Source organism: Scatophagus argus, chromosome 16 (assembly GCF_020382885.2).
Source record: "Scatophagus argus isolate fScaArg1 chromosome 16, fScaArg1.pri, whole genome shotgun sequence".
NCBI classification, from domain to species: Eukaryota; Metazoa; Chordata; class Actinopteri; family Scatophagidae; genus Scatophagus; species Scatophagus argus.
The window spans coordinates 13332680-13353460 of NC_058508.1; the positions used below are offsets into that span (position 1 = coordinate 13332680).

At 40.9% G+C, this 20781-nt stretch overlaps 2 protein-coding genes across 5 annotated transcripts in view; one reads left to right on the forward strand and one right to left on the reverse strand.

Annotated features, from left to right (window-relative positions):
- LOC124072617 (ras-related protein Rab-26-like) overlaps positions 1-20781 on the reverse strand; it is a 56059-nt gene that overhangs the window by 19234 nt on the left and 16044 nt on the right. For both annotated transcript variants that reach the window (XM_046414131.1, XM_046414133.1), the window contains exons 3-4: positions 7334-7375; positions 6056-6122 (exon numbers count right to left, since the gene is read on the reverse strand). In XM_046414131.1, the coding sequence (XP_046270087.1) occupies positions 6056-6122; positions 7334-7375 (109 nt within the window). The remainder of the gene's footprint in view (positions 1-6055; positions 6123-7333; positions 7376-20781) is intronic.
- LOC124072608 (zinc finger CCHC domain-containing protein 18-like) lies at positions 11571-16170 on the forward strand. Of its 3 annotated transcripts, XM_046414120.1 has the most exons (3): positions 11571-11674; positions 11754-11820; positions 12568-16170. In XM_046414120.1, exon 3 carries the CDS (start codon positions 13205-13207, stop codon positions 14870-14872), a length of 1668 nt encoding a protein of 555 aa, XP_046270076.1. In that variant the 5' UTR covers positions 11571-11674; positions 11754-11820; positions 12568-13204; the 3' UTR covers positions 14873-16170. The 3 variants fall into 3 exon arrangements, with proteins under 3 accessions (XP_046270076.1, XP_046270075.1, XP_046270074.1); XM_046414119.1 differs by having other exon boundaries at positions 11754-16170; XM_046414118.1 differs by having other exon boundaries at positions 11577-11820.

A 20781-nucleotide genomic window follows, 5' to 3' on the forward strand; every position in this document is an offset into this window, starting at 1 on the left:
AGTTTAAGTGCATAGTTTCAAAGTTTGAATAATTTTATGTTAGAAAATGGTTTGGTGGAAGCAAATGTTTGATTTAATCTTTTATCTTGATGGCTCAACTGCTTTCTTTCAAATTAAATCATGGAAGAGTTCATTTTCACTCTGGGCACAAAACTAATTAATTTGAATTCTCCCTCTTGGCCTGACAAAGTCCAGCATCAGCTTTTGAATTCACTGTACATGTTAATTATTGGCATGCTTAAAGTTTGTCCTTCACTTGTAAAACTTGCTTTAAGCTCTGATTAAGTGACCTTGAGCAAGACAACTGACTCAGTCAATATTTTAATATATTTTTTAAACATCTCATTATCTTGGCATTCATATTCATTTATCTGTGTCCATGTGAAAGCACTGATAGCAGCCCAATTATAGCATTCGCATCGTCCACAAATAGCACAACTAACAAAACTTTCTGCACAATAAGTTCAGAAGTTGTTTAAAAGAACTTCACTGACTGACTGTGCCAACTGCAGCAATAAACTGCCCACAAAAACAAGTCATTTTCCCTACAAGCATGAGCCTTGCCGCTCTTTGTTTGGACACCAGACTCTTTTTTGGGTCCAAGCTGAAATCACTACTACACAAAACTACATGAGATACTATGTGAAATATTTTGTTCAGTTTTATGCAAGCCTGGCAACGTTTTTCCCCAATTCAAAAACTAGTTAAAGTCGCTTAAATAACAGAATGATTAATCTGAGTGCTGCCTTAATCTGGAAAACAAATACATTTATTTGTATTTTTGATCCATGAGAGATATACTAAGATGAGAAAATGTGAATGGAAAAAAGTCTTTCAAGTGGCAGAAATGCCTCAGTCCATGTCCCTCCATGTCTGTCCATGGAGAAGCTTGCTCAGTGCAGGTTTTTGATGGGCAGTGCAGGACAGTGCAGCTGAGAAAGGTGACGTCTCAGGAGAGATGAGCATGATGCAGACTGACAGCTGTGTAATAAAGCAGAGCTCTTCTAGACTTCGCCTGGAGGTGTTTCTCGTTCTTTTCACTATCTGCTTTCACTAAATGGTTGAAGTCAGGGTAAGTTCAATCATAAACGGTCGCCATTGTTGTTAAGGCTGCGTGTGGATTCCTGCATGCCTTTTCGACCGGTTTGTATTAAACATCCTTTGCATAGGCCATTCCACTATCTGCAAAGGTCAGCCTCAGTTGCCATCTGTGAAAAAACAAGGTAATCAAATCGTTCGTTTGCGGTTTGCGTAAAATACACAGAAGGCCTGCGCTCCTCTGAGCACTGGAAACAATGGACTCAATCAAGCAGTCTCATTATATGCGAGATCTGCAGGCAAATGGAAAAAGTGAAATTGAGGTTTGAGGGAGAAGATGAACAGAGATTGCGGGTGCAGAATACTTGATGAGGAAGAAGAGGAAGGAGGAGAAAAGGGTATACCAGTGAGACACAGTGACAACAAAGACAAGGTAAGATTACAACAAAGATGGATGAACAGCGAGCACACACATTTAAATCTGAGCTGCAATGCATGTCAATAAATTACGCAGTGCATTATGAAGCACAACGTAATTAAAGGGGTAGTATATTATCACACGTTGCGGTGAAATTAAGCCTTTTTGAAAGTCGTTGGGAAAAGTTGCAAGGCAAACATGCAAGCAACAGTCACAGTAAGCCTCCAGCAGCAGAAAAGAGTTTTAATTTTAAAACACTGAAAGGTTGATTGTATCCCGTTTTGTCATTGCCAAGCACTACTTTTTTTGTTGTTGCTTTTTTTTTTTGTGCATCCTTGCGATTGGCTAGTTTCCACAGGAGAGGTGAAAACAAACAAATCAAAGTCCAAGAAAAACATCTGCAAAAACTGCATAGTAGGCATCTGAATTTAATTTGAGCTGAGCAAAAGAAGGAAAACTCTTTTCTGTATACAAATCACTGGTATAGCACAGCTTCCTTTGTCCAAGAGCAAAGCGTCGTCATCAGTCATCTGTCTGAGATGGGACAAATAAATGGTTGTCCAAATTACTGTGAGCGGAGATTTACAGGCATACAGTTTTATTTTAAACCCAGGAAACATTCAGAGGCATTTGTTGAGGTAAAATGTTTGGCACACATTAATTTTTATTGAACAACCTCTTGAGCAAACCTGTAATTTATAATTTTTTTCCTCCTTTGTTTTCTTTTCTTTTGTTTTACTTTTTCTCACCACAGTTTTCTCTTTTATCGCCATCAACACAGATACACTAAACCAAGATTAGCATATAAAAAAAACACGAAAAAACAAAAAAATGGACAATAAATAATTAATGAATTTTCAAACCAAAATGAGCTGAAAAATATCTGATGGCTGTCTACACCTTTTCTCCCACACAGCAGATACAGTGCATATTCACCTAAAATAATCCTCCCTACATGCATCTCTCTCTCTCTTTCTCTCCGTCTGTCTGTCTGTCCCTCTGTCCTCTTCCTGAGCTCCTCTTAACTCAGAGTCCCTCCACCCTCCCACACTCATTTTCTCTGTGAATGCACCAGCACTTTAGCTCTGGATTTTCTCTGCCTGCAGCTCTGCTCTGGCCCCAGAAAGTTATGGCTGCAACAATTAGCTCTGTCAATCATATCTCACGTTGGCTTCATGGAGGAGTGTGTGTTTGCATGTTTAACATTGTGTGTGTAAATGAGTTTAAGGCTATAAAAGTACTGCTGGCAGGCTTGTGCTATCTGTAAAACCTTTAGTGTGTCATAATGTCACTATCATTAGCTGGAACATAAACATTATTGCATATAAACACGACAGCCATAACCCATAAAACAATTACAGTGACACCTAGTTGGCACAAATCTTTCTGGGACCATGAGCAGACTTTGACTGACGGGTGTTGGGATTAAACTTAGTACAACTTCCTCGCCTCAGGTTATTATTATTTAATGTTAAAAGCCTGAGGTTTTGGCAGACTTTGAAATCTTGTCAAAAGTGGTGATGCCAACTAGACAAAACGTTATGGGAGTCTTGCATAGTCATGAATTTTTTCATATTACGCCATATTTACGCCAAGCAAACAAAGGCTTGTCCTCTTGTGTGGCAGATGTCAACACAGCCAGTCAGTTGGTAAAAGAATGATAGAAGACATATGTCAGCTAGATTAACCATTACAGTACTTATGCGACCTAGTGTTAGAGCTAGCCAACAAAAACAAAAGCAACAGAAAAAAAGATTGCAAAAAAAATTATTATGCATTATTATGCAGGATTTTAACCCTGAAAATAAAGTGACGTAAAATGTGATGCTCCATTCCTTATGATAAAACCAATGGGATTTCCTGTAAATAAAAAATCTCCACATGTGCTTCCAAACAATGCATAGCTTGCATAATATTACCTTATATTATGCTATCACGTGAACCAATCATAGCTAGCTAGCTAGATGGCTTATAGGTATCAGGGTCAGTGTGGTGGTTTGTTTATTTTTTGTTTTTTCAGGTCAGAGCAACAACCACTAAAAATGTCTCTGTCGGCACTGACGCCTTGTTATTATAAAAATGTTATTGACTGTAGCTGCTTTGAATATATATTAAAAAACCTGAAGAGAATTCACTCTGTTAGTTCTATTGTTTATTTACAAGAGTGCTGCTTAAGGTAGCTTTAAGTAAGATAAAGATAAGATAAGACAAACCTTTATTCAGCTGTAAGTGGTTTTATCAATGATCTTATCACACCATTGCAATCATGAAGAATTAAGTTATATTGACTTACTACACCAATAATTATCTGACAAAAAAGGAAAACAAATGACAAATGACCCTCTGCAGCAAAAGCAGCTAAATATTCATGTACAGTTTAAAGGCTGTGATCAATACTTTGATGTAGACAGATGTAAAGTGCAGCTTAAACCGGGCAAAAGTCACCTTAGCTTACCCTAAAACCTGCAACAACTGCTTGTGCTGCATGGTCAGTTCACTGCGGGGATACGAGGAAGAACAAAAGCACACTTGGGAGAAAGAAAGTTGAGTTTGTTTTCAGTCTGGAGTTTTCTCGTAGTACGAAGATAAGCAGGTGAGATCAAAATGCAACCGCTGTTGTTTGAATAAAATACCAAAACCCGGGGAAACCACAGTGCCAGATCGTTTTGTGCAACACTTCAGAAATTTTAAAAACTCACTGACGGTTTATTGCTGAAACGGTAGTTTGTTTGGGTTAGACAAAGTTGCAGTGAATCGCAGTCAGCAACATTTGTGGTCTTGGTATCTACATGTGTATGTGAGTGACGAGAGGCGTACTTTTTTATACTGTAGTACTGCAACCAATAAAGTTTGAAGTTCAGATCATATAATTAATTAATTATTACTTAATTATTTTTTCTTTCTCCAGAAATACCAGAGGCTATTTTTTTTTCTCGTTTTCTCACTCAGTCTCTTAGAACAGACTGGACAGAAGTGACATATAAAAAGGATATCCTCAATGTAACACTGCGGTCTGTAGAACAGATAAAGCAAGCTTATCCTGTGATGTGTTTCAAGGTGGTAATAGAAATGTGAATAAAAAAATGTGTAAGACTGCAGTGCACTGTGGTTTCCAGAGGAAGATATACTCTGGACGTGAAACTGGACCTGCTGAAAGACCTATGGGTTCTCCTTCCTCCATGAGACAGAGACATTGATGTTGTAATTACCCAGGCTAATCTAACCACGACATGCATAATGAGGATACACTGACACAGATCATACATTCATTAAAGCATGTATGCATATATCAGACATAAAACACACACACACACACACACACACACACACACAGACGTAAGCTGTCCCTGCTAAAGTTGCACAGACTTAAACAGATTATACGGACGCACAGATCAAGACGGTAAAACTTCCCTTTGATCACATGAGGGTTCCTCATTGCCCAGAGATTAAAAGACCAAACAAGGTGATGCATTCTCCATACATATGAGGGGACAAAATGACAAACACATACTGCAAGACAGTATGAATATCAAGTGCCAAAAAAAGGAGCAGAGCCACCATTTTCGCCACTCAAATCCTCCACTTCTTCTCAACAGATTTGATCTCATATCAGCCTTTGATTGACTGATTCTGTCATTGTTTATGTTATTTAGCAGCTTGTGTGTGTGTGTGTGTGTGTGTGTGTAATGTGGAATAACACCATGAGAAAACTGTATTTACATACTGGGATGCACCTGGTCCTGTATAAAAGCACCATCGCCTTTGGCTTTCACATATCAAACACCGTGATTAACTGCTGTTAACAGACACTGTGTGTGTGACCGACTTAGCTTTGCCCTAATATAAAATCAACTGAAAAAAAAAATATATGAAATGTGACTATTCAGAACTTCAGGGTTCACACTTTGTGTCTTATACACCAGGTTATGTGAATTTGATTCAAGCTACCTTTTGCACAGGCACATATTTGCTAGTTAATCAGCGAAGCGTAAATTTCAAGCTACCAAACGCAGCCTTGCCTTGATTACCTGCTTGGTGAGAAAACAATGAAGTGTTGCTGCTAAGAGCTTTCTAAATAAACTTCTATGCTTAATAATGAATGAATAAAAAAGCAAATACCCACACGCACACACCCACACACCCACATTGGTGAAGGCTGATTACAGATCATCAAAGAGTCCCATGAATCCTGAATGTGTTGTCCTTCCATCCCAGGAGTAGAGTTAAAAAGTCACAACAGAAAAATAATCTCATCTACACCTTCCCTCTAACACGGCACATAAACTTTATTTTGGCAAAACATCGAGAATCCTCCATTTCATTATGCCTACATGTGCACAGGATGTGTTTAGAGTATATAAGTGTATATATTAAAGCTTCCTCTCCACACTTCACGCGTCAGGTGTTTAAAAAAAAAAAAGGCACTAAATTCTAACACTAAAACTGTAAAGAGGCAACAATCGGTGTGCAAATAAAGATTACTTTTTTTTTTATCTCAGAAGTAAATCCTCTGTAGTACAACAACATCACAACTGGATCGGAGTGTGTGAGAATGTGTGTGTGTGTGTGTGTGTGTGCGTGTGAGTGCAAGTGTCTCACCATGGGCGTCACGGTAGTAGGCATGAGTGACACTGCGGAAGCGCTCCTGTCCAGCTGTGTCCCAGATCTGCAGAGAACGATACAGGAAGGTAATCACTGAATGGAGAGATAAGTTTCTATCTTTTTAATAAGTCCTCTGTTTGCTCAGTCATGCTGCTGGAGCTCATTGTGAAAAACCCTCCATTTAATTTACTCTTGTGATACTGAGTCTGGAATGTGGAAATTGATATCAGCTCATTGGCTTGTGAATTCAGCGCTGAACAAATCTGTACTTTAAAGCTGCATTAACTGATTTTTGCGTGTCCAATATTTTCTCTTATTTGCTCTGTTTTTGATCTCCACCAACTCCTGAAGGACATGTCTGGCTTTCTGACGCCTCAATGCTCCACTAGTGGACCATTTTGTCTGTCTTCTGCCATTTCATGCGCAGGGCTCGTAGCATACACTCATTTATCAAAGCTTTTTTCTGTTTGTTTTTGCTTTGGCTGAAGAAAAGTTTCACTGGAGGCTGTAAAATCAAAACAGTGAGCTAAAAGATGCTAAAACACTGAGGGGAATGAGATCAGGCCATAATTCTTTTTCATCACTACAAGCAACCCCTTTTACATTACTCACAGTAATTTGGTAATCTATCGTTGTTATAAAGAAATATTGATTAGCTCAGGTCACAGCACATATCGTATTTATTATTTGTCCCATCATTTCTAATGTTCAGCTGGGTCATCATAATGAATATGAAACAGCTGTGGTCAATGCTATTCGTCCCATTATCCTATCTCCGTGGAATAAAGCTAATTAAGTCCTTTTTTCCCATCAGGCAGCACTTTTTCTCATCATAATTTTGCTCCAGTGGCAATTACATTTTCTTCTCTCCCTAGAGCAGACCTGTGCAGGTCGAGTGCATCCCGCATTTGGTTTTTATATGAACAATTCCATTCCCTCGATATTTTCAGCATTTCTTTCTGGACACTATCTCCCTCTCTGGAACGTGTCAGATTTGAGGCAGCTTCTGCTCACTTATTGCCTCCTGGGGCAACAATTACAGGAGAAAAAAATAACTCCCTGTCTCCATGTTTGTAGGCTACAAGCTGCTCTGCAAACCAGTTAAGACCAATTGAATATGTCACAGGGCAAATACCCACTCCGCTAGGCTCTGTCAACACCTAACTAAGCTCAGATGACACAGGATGATTCACATAATTACTTCCTCTGTTTGACAAAAACATCAAACATGCTGAGTTGTTTGCTATCTTCTGAGCTATCAGGATAAAATCTTACCTGGAGCTTCACCTTGACTCCATCAATGTTCAGGACTTTATTCTGGAAATGAAAGCAAATAAAAAACATAAGTGACAGTGCCTAAATTTAAACCTTTTTTCCAGCTAGTAACACATTTTTCAGTGTAGGAAAGAAACAACCTCAGGTGTGGGTGCATGAGTTTGTGGTCAGACACCTGTCTGAACCGTGTCTTCCTCTCATCTACCAGCCACACTCTTCCTGCCCCTCTCTATCAATACTGCATGCCTCCACCTCAATTTGGCCTCTTTTGATGAAGCCTCGCTTCTTTCCTCCAGAGGATTAACTCCTCTCTGCCTCCCTCCGTCTCTTCATCTTAAGGAGACATTCCTCTGATCTCGGCTTCGATCTGCTCTACCGCACAGCAGGGTGAAGCTCTGCCAAATCGACATGCAGTATCCCAGGTCAGAGGTTGACTCTGTGTTGCAGTTAAACAACATACCATCAAATTAAATTTAGCATAAATGATGGCAGGAGCCGGTTTAAGTTCAAAATAACTAAGCCGGGTTAAGTTCGAAATAACTTAGCCAAACCGTGTGGAGAGCAGTGTCGGGATTTAGCAGTTGCAATTTCGAAAACAAAAAGTAGATATTGGACCAACTTGTCCGTTCGCACACCTGGCAAATAAGTTCAGAAGAAGGTCAAGAAGTGGATTAGAGAGACACATTAATTTTGATGAGAGGGCCTGCCTTGTGCCCTCTGCCCTTTACCTTATCGATCAGCATCTTCTTCCAACAACTGGAGGAGCATTACATCATATTGATCTACACCATAAGACTAATGGTTCAATTCCACAGCTCCCCATGTTAGCAGAGGAAATGATGGCGGCATCTACTGATTTTTTTCATTGTTGAGTAATCTTCAGATTACTTTCTTGATTATTCTTTCTTGATTATGGAATTAAAAAAAAGTTAATTAAAATCTACTTTAATTTAATTAATTTGGTGTTTTCAAATTCCTTGTTCTAATGATTTCAGTAGAAATCAGAGAATGTTTGGCATTACTGCTTGAGCAAAACTAAAAATCTACAGCCATACTAGCAGCTCTGTGGGGTTGTTTTGTATTTGATTTGATGCTGACATGCTCATAATGACAACACTTAAGTTTAAAATGTTAACCAAAATGCTTTTCACATTTGTGCCTTAGCTCAAAACACAAAGTACATCTGAGCATGATTCGAAAGTCATTAGTTTTGGACAAATTGAAGTTTGGATCTGATGGTAAAGTTGAAGGCTATGACTGCCCTTAAGAACGGTGTATATTGAACATGTTACTAAATGTACAATGCATGCAGAAAGGCAGCTTTTTATATTTGATATTTCCTGGACATTCACATCAACACATGCATTCCCATTTTCCCTGAGCTAGCGCCTGCTGTAGAAAAGACGAGGTCAAGATGTTCTTCACTGGCCCACATGTAGGCCTCCCGGTACGCCAATGTGGGTTACATCACCTGGTGCCACAACAGCACTCAAAGGCCTGCCCCCACCCATCATCATTCTTTCTAAGTTGTTCCTGAGAGCCACAGCTAACCTTCTAATCCCCCCCCCGATGCACAAGGAGAAACAGCAGATATATAACCCTGACAAGATGTTGCTAATCTGCCAGCAGAACACTTTGAAACAGATACGGTTTTTGTTGACAGCTTCGGTTGATTTACCTCCCTGAGAGTTACAAAGGAGGAATCTCATACATATTCACAGGCAAGTCAAGCTGCAAGCTAGTGTTTAAGTGAGCTCTGATAGGAATCAGAGTCTCAAAAGACTTCCTCCCTGTTGTTGTTGTCACTAAAAACAGCCCACAATGCGCTTGGAGGCTTCATAAATATTTAGTGACCCAGAAAAAGAGGCTCATGATAGCAGTGTGGTGAGGATTTTGGTTAGTCAGGTTTGTTTGCATCAGTAATTATGTTGGATTTGTTAAGAGGAAAAACATGAAATCACCAGAACAAGGCATAATAACATAGATTTAATTAACACTGAGTGTGGACCGAGCAGGATAAAAAAATCATCTAAGCAGCTTATATGACTAAGGCTGCTGTGGTATGACGGGACATTGAAGTATTGTGGATTACACGCCGTAAATGACACTTACAGAAACACTCCACTTTGCTTTGAAAACTTCCTCAAGCTTCAAATTCTTACAAGCTGACACAGCTCTGCTTGGTGCAGCTACAGTTTACTTAAAACTTTGCAGAGGGACAACTTTCAGGTCAGTTTCACTCCCTGAGCTCCTGCAAACACCCTCCAAACAGAACACATCCTCAAACACAAACTGCTCTACTTACCAGCCAGACACTGAGTGTTATCCATTTAATGTCCTATCTTTTTTCCTCCCCAAAGGTACATGAGTGAGAAGGTGCAGTCAGTACAGAATGACTTTAACAGCACTTCACAAGGATCATAAATTACAAATGTATGAGGAGCTCTCAGAAGGGCCCTTTAAGTGTAAGCCTATAAAACATTAATGGCAGCAGCGTGATATAAAAAACAGGAGCATGATGGTGACAAAAAGGTTGTGTATGACACAAATTCACAGTTTTGATAAAAATATTGAGAAAGAGGCTTTATGGTGCTGTTCCTCAGTGCCTTTTCTTCTGCGCCGAGAGCTCACCAGTACATACGACTGCCTGGCCTCAATACACTCATACACATACATCATGTATATATATTTCATCTCATATTGCACTATTTGTTTACAGTTTTTGACATATATTTCTCCTTGTTTCCAGAGATGTCCTGTGACGTTTCTGCCTGTGTTCTGTTTATGTTGTTTTTGCTAGTTGTTGTTTTAAATTATTTTTTGTGGTGTATGGTGGCTCTATCAATTTTGTTGTACCATGTACAATGAAAATAAAGACTATTCTACTCTATACACACACACACACACACACACGTCAGACACAAAGGCAAGGGGGAAATGAGCTGAAGAACTGAGGATAGGGATATACTGAGGCGCCAGGCTCTGCTCAGTAGTCAACCCAACTCCCGGCTGTCAAGTTTTCCAAGTCATGCTGACACAGACATTATGCACACACTCGCACATACTGTACCCACAAACACACTGATCCTCTTCACCCGCCCTGCCAACAGAGAGGTACTTGTTTTATCAGCTGCTGTTGAAAGAAGTTCGATGTTGACTAGGGACTGATTAGTGTTAGAGATACAATCTTTTAGTTTATGTAATTTTGTAGTTTTTTTTTGTCAAAACTCAATTGAAAAATTGTTTGTAGATAAAATATTAAGATGACAACATCTAAAGTTTTTGAATTCCAATGACTTAAATGTCAGATAAATTAAGATATGTCTTCACATCACTGCAAAAGTCCTGTAAATCCATTCAGTTCAATGTTATGACAGCCTACAACAACCAGAAATATTATGAGCTACTTCAGTGTACTGCACATGGTATATATATATATATATATTGCAGTATCTATCATCATATTCTCCAAACCTATTTCACACCAATTAAAAAAAATTACCAATGCACTTTATCCCTTCTCATTCCCTTCCTCTCCGTCTTTCCTTTTCTTACACACAATCTCACATTATTGCACTGCTGTGCAAATCAATTGCACAATCATTTTCAGCAAGAAAGGAGCTTTTTCCAGTCACAAAGTCTTTCGGGATAATCTCTTCCTCTGTAATCTCCTAAACCCAGATTTAGATCATAATTAGCCTAATGCTGCATCGTAATGCCTTTGCATGAAATGCACATAATTTCATGTGAGGAACTGGATCAGGGCAAAAAAAAGATCCTCTCAAGTACTGCATTTACCAGACTGCTACACCCATAGCAAAGTAACTTACACCCTGCATTCATTACACTTATGGACATGTGTTTCAGTTATGTCACTGTAATAAAATGATTATTATTATGGAGTCTTTAGAATATGACACTTCCACCTCTGTAATTTAGGAGGCAAGATTACAGACATTTAACATTCTGTGAAAAATGCCTGCTGTCTAAATATGGCCTTGCCTCCTCCCCTCTCCTCCCCTCCCCTCTCAGTTTCATTAGCATTTTAAAACCACAAGACACTCTTTTACCAATACTTATAACTAAGATGCACTGGATCTTCTCTTGGAGTTAGAGATAGAACAATAAATCACTTTACACATGTAACCCATATGAAATGGTTACTATTGAGCCGTTTAGCCATTTAATGTGAATAATATTAAAGCCTGTTGCATGTAGTAGCATAGTTTGACATCAAGGTGGCGCATGCGCATTATATTCAGCCGTTGTATCTACCGCGTCAGTCTGACGTTTCAGTTGAAATTGGAAAGAAGACAAGAATACGGTCCAAGAGAAAAGAAGGTAAAAAATACATACAAATCGCTCAATTCTTCTTAAAAGTTATCAAATTCAATACTAATTAGTTGTTTTATATCAAAAGATCAGCCCAGAGGTGAAAAGCAGCGTGAAGCCAGGTTGAATGTTTTTTTTTTCAGCGCGAAGCTCCGGTAAGCAGAGCTACTTGCTACAGCAACTACATTAGCAAGAAATGACAGTTATTGTAGAATTGAATATGATATCGACCACGATAATTTCACTGTTACAAAAAACCAGTCGGAGTCTGAGGAACGATAATCAGTAACCTATATTCAATGTTTTAACCAGCAGTGGTAGACTTTTATCATTGTTATAGTTTTATACTATTTCCAAAATAGTTCGCTGTTTCTGTTAGCTGTGGGCTAAATTTAGACTGGAAGTCTATGGGGTTGGCTAGCTGGCTAATGCGGACTTAGTCAAATACGGTGAACGTTGGTCACCTCAGCAGTAGTAGATGTAGCGTTGCCATGGAAGCCATTCGTGGGAATCGTTACCTACAGGTTGATTGTCCGGTTCATACACCGTGTTTGTTTTGTTTTGATTCGCTATGTTTGTATATAAAGAAGTAATGAACTGTTCATAGAAATACATCATATATGATAAATAACAAATGATAAGGTTTACATATACATGTAATTAGATACTGTACTGATGTGAATGGTAATAAGAAAATGTAATTGTTTTTACATACAAATACCATTTATTTATTTATTTTATGGTGATAGATGGTGATATTCATTCATTCATTTCATGATTTAACAGATGAATTTTTGTCTTGGTCATATCACATGATTAGACTGTTGGATTAGAATTCAGTGTCAGAGAAGTCAGTGTTATAATATTTTAGATTAATTTCTTGCATTCTGCACTATGTGTAGATTGGTTTTTTTTATTGACCCAGAACTGATTCTGAACCGTGCGGTTCAGTGGCGAGCCATCCGAGAAAGAAGACTGTGGACAGACCTACCCACCGGTGTGGCCAGCCGGCGAGCAAGGATTTGCCTACAGAGTTGAACTGACTGACTATGACTGACTAGACAACCAGGAAACCAGATAAGATACCAGATACCAGATACCAAATAGAAGTTTGTGCATATTGAGAGACATTGATTCATACATCAAGAATTTTCATATACACACATTCACGCACACATACACACACACATATATGTATTTTTTTTATTTATCTGTTTGGGGAAGAGCTCTTTTTGGGTGGTTTATTTTTTATATTATTGTGTTGCACGTTTTAGTGCCCTGAACTAGAGAAAATAAAATTTGTCACCTGTTTCAATTGTACCCAACTCTAGTCTTTCATGATTTATAATAACCATATATCAGCTCCTCGAACCTAGCGGATGTAGTACCATATTATTCATATTATTATTAATTTAAAGAGCAATAGTGCTACAATAAAACTTGGCGAGCCAGCCAGGAGAGTTGGTTGATCTAACATTTAACAGGTTGACATTTTTATTGTTCTCATTTTTTTGAATTTTTAAGGTAATCTATTTACGAATGGTCCTTTGTAACACTGCACTGCTTAACATGGATGTAGTTAAGGCTGAGAACATCAAAGTTCCTAATGCAGTTCTAGTTAGTGGTCTAACTGGCAAAAGTATTGATGATGAAGTATTCCAGTATTTACAGCAGTACGGTAAGATTGAAAGAACTATTGAGGTACATAGCACTGCAGCTAAGTTCCAAGACTCATCCGTAGTAGAATTTAGTTCGGGTGAACCCATAGAGTTTTTGAAGGATATCTTACCATGTATTAGGCCTACTAGTGATCCGGCGGTTACATATCACATTCAGCTTCTGTCTGATCTATATACTGCTGATCGAGGGTCTTCCTTAACCCAGACATATCTAGCTGAACTGCAGAATGTTGCCATACTTAGTGGGACAGACTTTGAAAAAGTCTTATTAGATGAATTAGCTAGAATTCAAAAATCTACCCAGACACACTTAACCGAACCAGACACATTAAAATTAAATGAAGAGATTCCGCCCACTAATGGGTTTGATCCAGCACTTAATGCTAGTGTTAGGGCCCACCCCTTCAAGCATGCTACACCCTCACCTGACTCAGGCACACAGGCATTCTCTTTGCCTCAAAACATACCCCTATATATAGCCCCTGATTCCTTGACCCCCCCTGAAGTGCAAAAAGTAGTGGTTGAGCATGTCATTAGGAGTGCTGATGTGTCACCTCAGTATCATGGAAATATCAGAATCAGACCCTTCTCGGGGAGGATACCATGCCCAAATGCAGAGTCTGACTATGAGACATGGCGCAGCAATGTAGAGTTCCAGCTCGGAGACCCCACTGTGTCTGACATGCACACCACCCGGAAAATTATCGAGAGCCTCCTCCCACCTGCTGCCAACATTGTCAAACATCTAGGTCCTAGTTCCACCCCTCATGAGTATCTTGCCATGCTCGATTCAGCATATGGTATTGTTGAAGATGGAGATGAACTCTTTGCCAAGTTTCTAACCACCAACCAGGACTCTGGTGAGAATCCATCTGCCTACGTGCAGCGCTTGCAAGCAATACTGAGTAAAGTAGTCAAGAGAGGTGGCCTAGTTGCTAGTGAAACAGATAGCCAGCTGCTCAAACAGTTTTGCCGGGGCTGCTGGGACAATGCTCTGATAACCAGTCTCCAGCTAGAGCAAAAGAAAATTAAGCCGCCTTCCTTCTCTGAGCTGCTCCTCCTGCTACGTACTGAGGAGGACCGCCAAGCTGCTAAATCCAGCCGGATGAGACAGCACTTGGGCCTCAAAGTGAAAGCACAGTTGCACTCTATCACATCAAATGAACATGTCCCTGACATCAGTGCTGTAGCATCAGCGAGTGAGGCGTACCCCGGTCAGACTCAAAAGCTTGAAAAACAGATGGAAGCGCTACAAGCGCAGATAGCCTCTTTAAAAGCATCCTTGACCTCAAAGCAAGGCCAGTCTAAAAAGAAACCAAAGTCCCAAACCAAACTCTCCACTGAGGACGATCCCCCAAGCTCTGCAGAGTTCAACCACAAGAGGAAACCACGACCATGGTATTGCTTCAGATGTGGTGAAAATGGCCATATCAAGCCATCTTGCACTAGTGAGCCAAATCCTGAACTGGTTGAGCAGAAAAACAAAGAGCTGAAACAAAAGCAGGCAGCTTGGGAAAATTTAAACTAGTGTCAGTTCCTGTTGAGGGACTATCAGGAGCTGTAAATGATAAATGTCCCAAACCAAGAACTAGAGCATCCATCCATTCCCACAAAGCAGACACTCAGACTAGACTTCCTCCAAGACTTGTAGGACAGAAATGTGTAGCTAATGTTATTGTGTCAGGAATTGATTGTCATTGCCTTCTCGACTCAGGGTCTCAGGTTACTACAGTATCAAGCTCTTTCTACAACAAACATCTCTCAGAACTTCCCATCCAACCCCTCACAACCTTAGATGTTGAGGGTGCAAATGGTCAGAACGTCCCGTACTTAGGCTATGTTCCTGTTAGTCTTAAGTTCCCAAAAGAATTTGTTGAAAAAGAACCTGAAATCTCTGCCTTAGCTTTAGTTGTTCCAGACATCCGAAGTAATATTGACTCACCTGTACTTATTGGGACAAATGCACTTGACATTCTGTATAAAGAGTATTGCAGTGACAAAAATCCAAACGAACTGTCCTCCATTTATGGTTATAGACAAATTATCCGTGTACTTAAGATCAGAAATAAAGAGAATTCTTCAGGATTGATAGGTTTAACAACTCTCAAAGACAAAGTGCAGCAAGTTATCCCTGCTCAAGAGAGAGTTTGCCTTGAAGGATTTATGAGAGCCCACACCACTAGTCAGTATGCTGTAATTGACCAACCAGAATCATCCACCTTACCTGGAGGTATCTTTGTAGAGCGTTGTCTTGTCACCCTGCCCAAGCAGCGGCCCTACAAACTATCTGTGTGGGTCAGGAATGAGAATGAGCACGCTGTGAAACTCCCTTCCAACTGTGTCATCGCTGAACTGCACACCCCCGACACCATCTATGACAGCCCACCAGACTCCAACAAAGGCACAGAGACCGCAGCATGTTGCGCAATCTCTCCAGACACAGGCAAGGAATCTACCAAAAGAGGACTCACCTTTGACTTCCATGATTCCCCCCTTCCACAGGAATGGAAGGACAGAATAACAAAGAGTCTCAATGACTACAGTGATGTGTTTGCCCAAAGCGACCTGGAATTTGGACATGCATCCAAAGTGAAACATCATATAAACCTGAAAGATGACACACCATTCAAGCAAAGATCCAGACCAATCCACCCAAATGACTACGAGGCAGTCAGAAAACACCTTCAGACCCTCCTTGATGCGGGAGTGATCCGTGAATCAGAGTCGCCATATGCTTCACCCATCGTCGTGGTGAAGAAGAAAAATGGGGAGGTCCGTCTTTGCATTGACTACCGTAAGCTCAACATGCTTACCATCAAAGATGCTTATGCACTTCCCAACCTGGAGGAAGCCTTCTCAGCCCTTGCTGGATCAAAATGGTTTTCCGTGATGGATCTAAAATCTGGATATTACCAGATTGAGATGGAGGAACGTGATAAGCCCAAGACTGCTTTCGTCTGCCCTTTGGGGTTCTATGAGTTCAACCGCATGCCACAAGGCATAACTAACGCACCTAGCACTTTCCAACGTCTTATGGAGAAGGTGATGGGCAGCATAAATCTGAAGGAAGTGTTGGTGTTTCTTGATGACATCATTGTGTTTTCAAGCACACTGCAAGAACATGAGACCAGGCTGAAGCACGTCCTCCAGCAACTGAGAGAAAATGGACTAAAACTATCTCTCAAGAAATGCCACTTCTTCCAAAGGTCAGTGCGCTATTTAGGCCACATTGTGTCAAGTAGAGGAGTTGAGACCGACCCTGACAAAATCAGTGCCCTCCGCACCTGGCCGAGACCACAGACCCTCAGTGAGCTCAAGTCCTTCCTTGGGTTCGCAGGGTATTACCGCCGCTTCATCCGAGACTATTCAAAAATAGTCAGGCCCCTAAATGACCTCACCGGGGGTTACCCACCTCTCAAGAAGGGCAAGGAAGCCTCTGGTCGGGGAGAGTACTACAACCCCAAAGAACCATTTAATGAGCGATGGACGACTCCATGCCAAACAGCATTTGAGACAATCATAGAGAGACTCACCTCTGCGCCTGTCCTTGGCTTTGCCGATACAAAATGCCCATATGTTCTCCACACAGATGCAAGCACTTCAGGCCTGGGGGCTGCCCTATACCAAGAACAAGAAGGGGAGATGAGAGTCATCGCTTATGCAAGCAGGGGGCTTTCATCAAGTGAAAAGAGATATCCAGCCCATAAACTAGAATTTCTGGCTCTGAAGTGGTCTGTTGTGGAGAAATTCCAAGACTACCTTTATGGAAATCCATTCACAGTTATAACTGACAACAATCCACTGACGTACATCTTGAAGTCTGCTAAACTGGATGCTGCCAGCTACCGTTGGTTAGCCGCTCTCTCCACCTTTGATTTCAACATAAAGTACCGAGCTGGGAAGAGCAACCAGGATGCAGATGGTCTTTCCAGACGGCCTCATGATCCGCTGGCTGATGATGATACGTCTTTGGAGGAAAGAGAACGGATCAAACAGTTCACTTCACACCATCTTTCGTCATCTTCCAACCAACAAGGCCTACTGACTGACACAGTTGCTGTTTTGTGTCAACGCCATCTCCTATCTCAAAGTGATGACAACTTACCTTCCATCACCCTGGTAGAATCCCTGGCTCTTCACCCTGATGCAATACCTGATGTCTTTAGAGAAGAAGAATCCCTGGGCTGTTACAGCTTACCCTCATACAGTCAAGTGGAACTCCAACAGCATCAGAGATCCGACCCAGTGATTGGCCAGGTCATCACAGTCCTGGAGGCTGGAGATGAAGCCAAACCCGACCTTGTTCCTGACTCTCCAGAACTCAACTTAATGTTGAAGGAATGGAAAAGGTTGGAATTGAGAGATGGTCTTCTCTACCGAACTCGTCAATCAGACAACAGCACAACTTACCAGTTCGTGGCTCCTAAGTCTTTGAGACCCGCTATTCTTACGTGCCTGCACGACGATATGGGGCATATGGGTTTGGAACGAACTCTCGACTTGGTCAGGTCAAGATTCTATTGGCCTAAATTGGCTGCGGATGTAGAGATGAAAATCAAATCATGTGGACGTTGTGTCAGAAGGAAGACACCACCGGAAAAGTCAGCACCTCTTGTAAACATCCAAACAACTCGTCCCATGGAACTGGTATGCATGGATTACCTGTCCCTGGAGCCCGACAGTCACAATACCAAAGACATCTTGGTCATAACAGACCATTTTACCAAGTACGCTGTGGCCATCCCAACAAAAGATCAAAAGGCCACTACTGTTGCAAAGGCTCTGTGGGAACAGTTCTTGGTCTACTACGGGTTTCCGGAGCGACTGCTGAGTGATCAGGGCCGGGATTTTGAGTCCCAACTCATCAAAGAACTGTGTGCTCTCGCAGGCATCACTAAAGTGCGAACAAGTCCCTATCACCCAAGGGGAAATCCAGTGGAACGATTCAATAGAACTCTTTTAGGGATGTTGGGAACCTTGAAAGACAAACAGAAAAGCCACTGGCGTGACTATGTCAAACCACTTACCCATGCCTACAACTGTACCAAGAATGATGTCACTGGTTTCAGCCCGTATGAGCTATTGTTCGGGTGGCAACCCCGTCTACCAGTGGATATTGCCTTCCGGCTACCTGCAAAAGACGGTTCTACAAAGTCCTATTCAGAATATGTCAAGAAACTAAAAGCGAGGCTTCAAGAAAGTTATCGGATTGCCAAGGAAAACTCACAAAAGGTCGCTGCCCGGAACAAATGTCGCTTCGATAAAGCAGTAAGAGAATCAACACTGGAGGAAGGAGATCAAGTACTGGTGAGGAACATGCGGCTGCGGAATAAGCATAAGTTAGCTGACAAGTGGGATTCCACCATGTACAAAGTTCTAGAAAGGATGGGAGACCTTCCTGTGTACAAAGTCCAACCTATCAGTGGAGATGGCCCTGTCCGAACCCTGCATAGGGATCTTTTACTTGCCTGCGGTGACCTAACTGAAGAACAGGAAGAACACACTGAACCCAAAGTTCATCGTCCAAGAACCCGGAAAAGTCACCCTCAACTCTCACAAGGTCCCTCAGAGTCTGAGAATGACACACTTATCGAGTCTGACGATGACCTACTTACCTGTACGATACCATCACCCGTCTTACCTGAGGAGAGAATTGTGAAAGTGTATGACATTTCGAGGAGACGGCAACAGAGTGCACCTCCAGCTCAAGGCAATTACTTACCATCCTCCTTGGTGAGCCCCTCAACTTCTCAGCCCCAGGAGGACCGTGTTATCAGCTCTCTACTTCCTGAGCCTCAGACTGAGATCGTGGCCAAGCAGCCCTGTATTGGAAATGACAACACTGCAGATGACGGATTGGAGAAGAGTGCAAATGGAGAGATGAACTCTGAAAATGGAGGGTGTGTGGAAGTTCAAAAGGATACTGAGTCCATTGAGGCACCCATCTCTTGCACGCGCGATGAGAAAGAAGAAAGTGATACTCCCACAGCTGAAATCTCCACTCGCAGATCTGAAAGAACTCACCGACCTCCTGAACGCTTTCAATACTCCCAGTGGGGAAAACCCTTTATCTCATTTGCTCAGAGTTTCTTGGAAAGTTTTGACCAAGCCATTGAAAAGATAGCAGACCTATAACTATGATAGGTATCCTACTTGAGTTCCAGACTAGCTCATGAAGGGACTCATGCCAATTCAAGACGGGAGGGTGTAACCCATATGAAATGGTTACTATTGAGCCGTTTAGCCATTTAATGTGAATAATATTAAAGCCTGTTGCATGTAGTAGCATAGTTTGACATCAAGGTGGCGCATGCGCATTATATTCAGCCGTTGTATCTACCGCGTCAGTCTGACGTTTCAGTTGAAATTGGAAAGAAGACAAGAATACGGTCCAAGAGAAAAGAAGGTAAAAAATACATACAAATCGCTCAATTCTTCTTAAAAGTTATCAAATTCAATACTAATTAGTTGTTTTATATCAAAAGATCAGCCCAGAGGTGAAAAGCAGCGTGAAGCCAGGTTGAATGTTTTTTTTTTTCAGCGCGAAGCTCCGGTAAGCAGAGCTACTTGCTACAGCAACTACATTAGCAAGAAATGACAGTTATTGTAGAATTGAATATGATATCGACCACGATAATTTCACTGTTACAAAAAACCAGTCGGAGTCTGAGGAACGATAATCAGTAACCTATATTCAATGTTTTAACCAGCAGTGGTAGACTTTTATCATTGTTATAGTTTTATACTATTTCCAAAATAGTTCGCTGTTTCTGTTAGCTGTGGGCTAAATTTAGACTGGAAGTCTATGGGGTTGGCTAGCTGGCTAATGCGGACTTAGTCAAATACGGTGAACGTTGGTCACCTCAGCAGTAGTAGATGTAGCGTTGCCATGGAAGCCATTCGTGGGAATCGTTACCTACAGGTTGATTGTCCGGTTCATACACCGTGTTTGTTTTGTTTTGATTCGCTATGTTTGTATATAAAGAAGTAATGAACTGTTCATAGAAATACATCATATATGATAAATAACAAATGATAAGGTTTACATATACATGTAATTAGATACTGTACTGATGTGAATGGTAATAAGAAAATGTAATTGTTTTTACATACAAATACCATTTATTTATTTATTTTATGGTGATAGATGGTGATATTCATTCATTCATTTCATGATTTAACAGATGAATTTTTGTCTTGGTCATATCACATGATTAGACTGTTGGATTAGAATTCAGTGTCAGAGAAGTCAGTGTTATAATATTTTAGATTAATTTCTTGCATTCTGCACTATGTGTAGATTGGTTTTTTTTATTGACCCAGAACTGATTCTGAACCGTGCGGTTCAGTGGCGAGCCATCCGAGAAAGAAGACTGTGGACAGACCTACCCACCGGTGTGGCCAGCCGGCGAGCAAGGATTTGCCTACAGAGTTGAA

Coding starts and splice junctions, on each gene's coding strand:
- LOC124072608 (XM_046414119.1), top strand. CDS start 13,205: ATGGTCCTTTGTAACACTGCACTGCTTAACATGGATGTAGTTAAGGCT.